Source organism: Trichechus manatus, unplaced genomic scaffold, assembly GCF_000243295.1.
Source record: "Trichechus manatus latirostris isolate Lorelei unplaced genomic scaffold, TriManLat1.0 scaffold00010, whole genome shotgun sequence".
Lineage (NCBI taxonomy): Eukaryota > Metazoa > Chordata > Mammalia > Sirenia > Trichechidae > Trichechus > Trichechus manatus.
This window is the reverse complement of record NW_004443946.1, coordinates 25,991,496-26,000,348: the sequence shown is the minus strand read 5'-3', so window position 1 is coordinate 26,000,348 and position 8,853 is coordinate 25,991,496. Positions and strand designations below refer to the sequence as shown.

At 36.2% G+C, this 8,853-nt stretch overlaps 1 protein-coding gene across 5 annotated transcripts in view; it reads right to left on the bottom strand.

Annotated features, from left to right (window-relative positions):
* The window catches only part of PSEN1 (presenilin 1), a 75,011-nt gene that overhangs the window by 18,093 nt on the left and 48,065 nt on the right, over positions 1-8,853 (bottom strand). For all 5 annotated transcript variants that reach the window (XM_023726352.1, XM_004371014.2, XM_023726353.1 and 2 more), the window contains 2 exons: positions 7,813-8,033; positions 4,125-4,223 (listed from right to left, as the gene is read on the bottom strand). In XM_023726352.1, coding sequence (XP_023582120.1) covers positions 4,125-4,223; positions 7,813-8,033 — 320 coding nt within the window. The remainder of the gene's footprint in view (positions 1-4,124; positions 4,224-7,812; positions 8,034-8,853) is intronic.

The following is an 8,853-nucleotide window of genomic DNA, read 5'->3' as shown; positions in this document are numbered from 1 at the left end:
GCTAGAAATAGAAGTACCATACGATCCAGCTATCCCGCTCCTTGGAATATATCCTAGAGAAATAAGAGCCGTCACACAAATAGATACACGCACACCCGTGTTCATTGAAGCACTGTTCACAACAGCAAAAAGATGGAAACAACCCAGGCGCCCATCAACAGACGAACGGATAAACAAATTATGGTATATCCACACAATGGAATAGTAGGCAACGATACAGAACAACAATGAAGCTGTGAGACATCCTATACCATGGAGGAATCAGGAGGGCATTATGCTGAGTGAATTAACTCATCGCAGAAGGACAACTGTTGTATAAGACCACTATTATAAGAACTCAAGAAAAGGTTTAAACACAGAAGAAAACATTCTTTGATGGTTAGGATGATGGAAAGCGGGGGCAAGGGTTATTTACTAACTAGATAGTAGATAAGAATTATCTTAGGTGAAGGAAAGGACAGCATTCACTACAGGGGAAGTCAGCACAACTGGACTAAACCAAAGCTAGGAAGTTTCCTGAATACAGTCAAACACTTTGAGGGACAGAGTAGCAGAGGTAGGGGTCTGGGGACCATGCTTTCAGGGGACATCTAGGTCAACTGGCATAACAAAGCTTATTAAGAAACTGTTCTGCATCCTACTTTGGTTAGTGGCATCTGGGGTCTTAAAAGCTTGCAAGCAGCCACCTAAGATGCATCAACTGGTCCCAACTACCTGGAATAAAGGAGAACGAAGAACACCAAAGACACAAGCAAAGTATTAGTCCAAGAGACAGAAAAGGCCACATAAATGAGAGACTTCATCAGCCTTTGACCAGAAGAACTAGATGGTACCCAGCTACCACAAATCACTGCCCTGACAGGGACCACAAAAGAGAGTCCCTGATGGGACAGGAGAAGGGTGGGGTGCAGAACTCAAATTCTAGTAAGAAGACCAGACTTAATGGTCTGAGACTGGAGGAACCCCGGAAAGCATGGCCTCCAGATTCTCTATCAGCCCAGAACTAAAACAATTTCCAAGGCCAACTCTTCAGACAGAGATTGGACTGGACAGTGGGACATAAAGTGATACTGGTGAGGAATGTGCCTCTTAGCTTAAGTAGATACAAGAGACCAAACGGGCAGCTTCTGTCCGGAGGCGAGATGGGAGGGCGGAGAGGGTTAGGAGCTGGTTGAATGGACATGGGGAATCAGGGGTGGAAGGGAGGACTGTGCTGCCACAGTACGGGGAGAGCAATTAGGGTCACATAACAACAGATGTATAAATTTTTGTATGGGAGACTAACTTGAAATGTAAACTTCATTTAACTACAACAATTAAAAAAAAAAAAAAAAGAATCCTTAACAACCAGAGGTAAATGCATGTTAAAAACCAAAAATTTTTTTTTATATTGGCAGGTAAGAAAAAATTCTGAAACTAGATTTTACTATAACATTTAAACTTCAGCTGCTACAGCAAAACTATTCATCATCATGATGCTGTCCCTGAAAAGTAACCAGAAGGAAAACTGTTCAGGCTAGCCAGACTCCACTGCAACAATAGCTGGACTAGCTGAATCTCTTAAAGTAATATGAACTCATTGATGAAAATTATTAATTGGAATTACATTTGAGGACAAAGCTGGGGTTCACAAAAGCCTCAGCAAACAATTACAATTCTAAAGACGCACACAGTTTCCTTCACATTAGGTCTCACTTCTGGGATTTTTAGCAATGCTAAACTTTGTTATATACAAGGAGTTAGGAAAAAAAAGAAGAAGAGTAAATGCAATAAACATAAAGACACCAGACAGTCCATTGGTCTGTTCTATGTCCCTTCCACAAAAATACATATATATATCAATATAGCTATATATACAAGCATATAGACTTACATAACCTCTTTCTCAGTCTCTCACATTTTAGTTAAGAGACAAGGTGAATACTTTCAAATTGTGCTACTCTCTCTTATACAATGTAAGTCGAAATGAAAAATAGTACAAGTCTTTTGGAGGGTAATTTGGTAATATCTAGCGTAAGTACATGTGTATTTATTCTTGGACCCAGCAATTACACTTTAAAGAATTTATCCCAAAGATACACCAACAATAATACAAAACTACATGTAAACATGTGCCATGTAGGGCTATAGCAGGAACCAAATATTAACAGTAGCCTGAGTCCAATCTGGTCACATTAAGTAATTTTAAACAAGATATTTGGCATCTATGTATCTCTGGCTTTTTATGACTATGATTGTATAGCTTTATCCATGTTCCTAATACTCTTAGGCTTCTTGATTAACTTGTGAAAGAAACACACAACCAAAGAGGCTGAAATTCTACAACAGCCACACTTGATCATTCACCATTGTTTAATTTTTGAAGTCAAACAAGTTCCGTTATACGATAACCCAACTAACATGATCAAAGTCAGTAAAAGCCAGGCGAGCAATACACTGTTTAACTGAATCCAAATACAAAGAAGAGAAAGAAAAGGGCAGATAAAATCACCATGTACAAGGTTTATGGATTTGGCAATGAAGGCAACAGGTATTTGCTTTTCTTTCTTTATGCAAGTAAGGAAAAAATATAGCTACAAACCCTGCTGTTTTAACATTTAACATTATATAGAAATCAGGAGTCAGTAAACTTTTTCTGTAAAGGGCCATATGGCAAATACTTCAGGTTTTGTGGGTCACATCTGGTCTCTGTCCCATATTCTTCTTTTTTAAGCAACTCTTGAAAAATGTAAAAACCATTCTTAGCTCACAGGTTGTACAAAAACAGGCCATGTCCAGATTTGGCTACAGGCAATAATTTGCTGACTCCTGATGTACAAAATCATGAATAGAATATAATTTATTGAATAAACTATTATTATTAATATTAAAAACAACTTCCCTTAACCCTTAAACCCAAAAAACTTAGATCAAAAGGAAAATATGCAGATTAAAAACCTAATACGCTTTAACACCCCTCCCAACTGATATGAAATCAAAGAAAAGCTTCACATAAAATGATCTACTCAATTGTTAGCTTCATGTTTAGATAAGCTACCAGAGGTGACTACCTCTGCTAGTGACTACTATGGGAGAATGATCTAGTCCAAAGAGTAGGTGTGCATTTTCCCTGACAGTAAGAAAGAAATAGAGAACAAACAAAAATGCTCACATATCCTGAAGATAAGATCCTTTTGTAAACGGAATACCCTTAACCGGGAGTCTATAAATGCATAAAAGGATTGTATTTTCAAAGAATAGTTGAGAAAGCTGATTTAAAACTTTTCATATTTGTGTTTATATCCACTCCAAGCCAATCTTCAAAATGAGCCCACTTTTGGAAACGTATCCTCCACCTGTGCTTGTTGAAATCCTACCTGTCCTTCCGAGGTTCAATCCAAATTTGCTGTCTAGTCCATGAAGTCCTCACTGGTTCCCCAACCAGACTTGGTATCTCCCTCTTTTGAACTCTCCCTGCACTTTGACTGTGCCTCTTAGGAAACTGAAAACACTTTGCCTTGGATGTTGCTTATTTATATACTTATCTCACCTCAAATTGTAAGCAAATGGACTCTGAGGGAGGGTAAGGTGTCTTAATCATATTTTTGTCCTCCACAGTGTTCTAGAAGTAGATTAGGCTTATGCTCAATAAATATTTACTGAATGACTAGGAAGAGTACAACTCTGAAACAAAAAACATGGTAAACGCATGCTGAAGGAATAGTACAACTCTTCCAATTAACTAGGGTAATATTCACCTGCTAAATATATATATATATATATAACCTGCAAAAAAATACATATATACACAAACACATATACATACATACATATATGTGTGTATATATATACATATACACATACACAAATGCTACATAACTCTTGACTAATAAGATTTTAAATGGGGATACTGGGTCCCCATTCTCTAAACATTTCTTCCCTTCTCACCCATATTGAAAACTCTGTTGAACCAATGTCAGGTAGAAGACAACAGTTTGCAGGAAACAAAGAGATTTGCAGGTGCTGCATAAATGCTACTATGCATTTCTGATGAGAAAAAGTGCCATGATAATGGCCATAACTATGTTTGAGTTCCTATAAATTCTAAGGTGATTACTAATTCAACATCATTCTGAAATACTTACAGGAGTAAATAAGAGCTGGAAAGAGAGTTTCGTTTCTCTCTTGAGCTGTTTCAACCAGCATACGAAGTGGACCTTTTGGACACAAAACAGCCACTAAATCTAGAAAGAGAAAATAAAAAAGACATTCAATAAAATGTACTGGCTAAACATGTAAATGGGTGTGTTAGGGAGGAATTAATCAAGGGAAAAAGGTTTAATGCTTTTTTAGGGGAGGTGGAGGGGGACACAAAGAGGTTGAATATGAAATAAATGGCAGGTAAACTTGTGGCTGGCGGTGGGGGGGGGGGACCAAAACCACACAGTAATATAAGATCTGTGGAAATTTTATTTTGAGTTTGACTGTTATTTGCTTAGTCTACAGAGAATCAGCTCTGGGCTCTCACCAGTTTGAAGGAAGGAGGCAGAGACAATGACAAGACAGAACTATTCTAGAGCAGTGGTCAACTTATAACAAGCAGAAATGGGAACAAGCCATTTCCAAACAAATTATACTTACGACCTACAGAGTTACTCAGAGAGGAACTTAATAGAGCAGATTTAATAGAATTTTCCCAAATACAAAGAACAGAATAGAAGAAATAAGCCCCTTCTCCTTTTTAAAAATGGCGTATGTAATAGAGATTTTGCTAAAATAAAAAAATAAAAGAATAGTATATGTACTACTCAGGAACACTTGAAATATGAGAGCAGTAAAATTTAAATGAAACAAGGTAATTTATATCTCTTTGCATGAGAAATTTTAGTATTTCTTTAGTTCTCCTGTCAAATAAAAGTACTTCACAAATATTCAGGTCTTAGAACACATGTGGTACTGAAAATGGCAAATAACGCCAACCTTACTTTACAAAAACAGCAACTCAGAGAGGAAGGAAGCAATATGCCTAAGTTATTCTTACTTCTGATCTGCCACCATCTCTTTCCATTAACTGCAATTTTTCTAACATTTTCTCAGTGTTATGAAAATTGAGAATAAAGAAATGTAGAAAATAACTTCCAATATTTAAAAATATAAAATAGGGGTTGCTAAACTTATAAAGGAAGACTTAATAGCTTGTGTTGACATAACTGTTATTCAGATGCATTTAATTTAAAAACCTCTTACTTCCAAGTGGTCACGTCTCCTTGAACAGCGATAATAACACACACTTACACACATAAAGCAATTTCTGCTCTCACAACTTACAGTTTATTTTGAATCAGAAGTGGAAAATTTGCCTTGCTTTGAAATATTGAGATTTTTCAACACATCATGTAATCATTTTGGTTTTATGATACAGTCCTCTTTACAGAATTGCTAAATGATAAACTTTTATTTTTATGTGTTTATTTTTAAAAATATCTTATTGTGTTTTAGGCCAAAGTTAACATAGCAAATTAGGTCCCCATTTAACAATTTTTATACATATTGTTCTGTGACATTGGTTACAATTTTCACAATGTGTCAGCATTCTCATTATTTCTGTTCTGTTTGTTCTGTCCATTGATCTAGTTTCCCTGCCCCTCCCTGGCTTCTCGTTTTTGCTTTCAGGTAAATGTTGACCATTTGGTCTCATATAGTTGATTGTTTAAGGAAGCACACTCCTCACAGGTGATATTGTTTATTTTATAAGCCAATCTATTAGTTGGCTGAAACGTGACCTCCAGGAGTAGCTTCAGTTCCAAGTTCAAAGGGTATCTTACGATAATCGTCTTGGGGGTTTCTCTACTCTCTATCGGTTCAGTTTAAGTCTGACCTTTTTTTAGGAATTTGAATTTTGTTCTACATTTTTTCCCCATTATATCCAGGACCTTTTATTGTGTCCCTGGTCAGAACGGTGGTGGTAGCCAGGCAGTATCTAGTTCTTCTGATCTCAGGCTAGAAGAGGCCATGGTTCGTGTGGTCAGTTAGTCCTGTGGACTAGTTTCTTCTTTGAGTCTCTAGTCTCTTTCATTATCTTTTGCTCCAGATGAGTACAGACTAATAGTTGTACCTTAGATGGCTGCTCGAAACTCTTCTATTTTTAGATAAAAGTAAATTAAAATTAATTTTTTTTTGAGAATTTCAAAACCTTTGTGACATATTAAAACATCTTGAGGCCTTATAAAATGGAGTTGAAAATCACTGATTACTGGGTATAAAAATCTCTTATTTTAAAGAACTCAAAGCTCTGTGGAGATAATTGTTTGTTTTAGGTGTGGAAGAAGTAGTGTAGTGTAATAGAAAGAATACTGGACTTGGGATTCAGATTCTAGATCAAACAATATAAGCTTGGGCAAATCATTTACTTCTATAAACCTTGGGTTTGTTAGCAGTAAAACAAGAATAATAACTGCCTTGCTTACTTCACAATATTGTATTAAAAAAAAAAAAAACCAGCTGACATTTTTTGACAGATACTGTCCTAAATGTTTTACATGTATTATTTAATTTAATCCTCGCAATAACTGAGACTTAGAGGTCGAGTAACTTGTCTGCAGCCATGTAGGCAGTAAGTGATAGAAGAGTCTGGACTGAACCCAGGTAGTCTGTCTACAGAACTGGAATTCTTAATCGCAGCTATACAATAATAGATAAGTATTCTCTAAACTATATATTCAAGCATGCACACACACACATACAGACAGAATGTAGCCGTGACATAGTATTGCCTGAAAAAAAAAAAAACAAACATACCATCTATGTGAAATACTGTGTGAGAAGGGAGAGCAAGAATTGGTGTATTAATTCCTGAAAACATGATAGCACTTATCTTCAGACAGTAGGACTCTGGTGGTTTTTTATTATGTAACATAAGGCCATTATGGAAGTTTGGCATAGAGAGTATATGACTTCTGGTTCTACAGAGTTTTGCCTATTTCTCAAATAGGACAGAACCAGTTCAATTCTACTTCCATAGACTGTCAATCAAATGGGGATGACAAGGTTTCCTACTACTGGTCAAGTGACATTTTAAAAAGCATCTGAACAATGATAAAAGAGCACTGTCTTATCACAATACACAGACCATATACTCACCTCTGGGAATGGACCTCTTTTTGGCCTAAATGTAGGGCCGATATCCAGAGCACATACCTGTACAGCTGCCTGGGTTATTCATAGTTGGGGTACATTCTGAGTGTTTAGGACCACTGCCACATTGGTTTGTTAAAGAATGTGAATCTCACACTACCCAAACAAGCTTTGTTTTCAAAAGAATAATTCTGCCCAAGTTGCCTTATAAAAAGTAGGTAACCTAATTTGATTTTAAATATTTATTGAGCATTTTATGTGCCAAGCACTCTGCTAATGCTTTTCAACACGGATTTAATATACTGAACTCTTCCAGCCCTGAGAAGCATTGTTCACATTTTACAAACTGGCAACTAAAGTTTAAAGAACCTGAGTCACTTTCCGAAGGTCATAGTGGTAGAGATGGGATTTGAATCCAAGTCTTCTGACCAGAAGTCCATGGCTCCTTCCAGTAACCCATCACTGAGTTAAACTGGGGACAGTAATAAAACATTAAGATCTCCAAATTTTTGAAATGTTTATATGAAAAAGATAATATAGCTAATTATTAATGATTGGCTATGGGTTGTAACTGTTATGATTTTCCTTAAGTCAGTTCTGTTACATCATTTTCCTTAAGTCAAGATAACTAAAAGAGGAAGAAAAACACAGCAGTGAGGCACTTCTGTGACAAACAATATGTCAGTCCTGGGTTTTTACCATATACTGAAATCACAGCCAAGATGAGCCACGCAGTCCATTCAGGAAGGTACTTGATAAATACCAGGGCCATGAGGGCACTGATCATAATGAGATATGCCTGCTGGAGTCGAAGTGGACCTTTCCAGTGGATGGAAATCATCCCCACCACACCAAAATTCCAGATCAGGAGTGCAACAGTAATGTAGTCCATGGCAATGTTGTATGTTTTAAATACTTCCCTGTGAAAAAATTAAAGATTTTAAAAGATTCATATAAAATAATCTTTACCAAAACATTGTTTAGAACTATAGTTTTCAAACATTAGATATTCATATCCCACCTTCATATTTTTATCCTATCCAGTGTCAATTGTACTACTGTTTATTTAACATTTCTTTAAATTAATTCACTTTTTTTTAAACTGAAGTTAAGCTTATTTTAAGAGGAAACTTTGTAATATTCACATAAATGTGAAGCCAGTATCATACTCCATAACTGTAAAAATAAGTACATGATTATTAAAAATTAAAAGGAGACCATATACCACCTAAAATGCCAGACTATACTTTGGGAATCCCTAGTTTAAAATATTTGAAATTGGAAAAAGTTAAACATGCACCAATAGATTTTCTAAGTAGGACATAAATGAGTGGAGCCCTGGTGGTATAGTGGTTAACAACTCAGCTGCTAACCAAAAGGTCGGCATTTCAAATCCACTAGTCGCTCCTTAGAAACCCTGTTAAGCAGCACTACTTGTCCTACAGGGTCGCTATGAGTCGGAATCAACTCGACAGCAACGGGGTTTTTAGGACATAAATGATGTCATTTTCATACAAAGATATTCAGGATAGACACACACACACACACACGTATATCTGTATTTTATAACCATGACACATTGTCGTCTGAAAAATAAAAGATCCCATTTATGTGAAATAGTGTGTGAGAAGGGAAAGCAAGAGATTGGTAGATTAATTCCTGAAAGGATGACAGTATTTATCTTACAATGGTAGGATTCTGGTAATTTTTACTTTTCTTCTTAATAATCTTATAAAATAT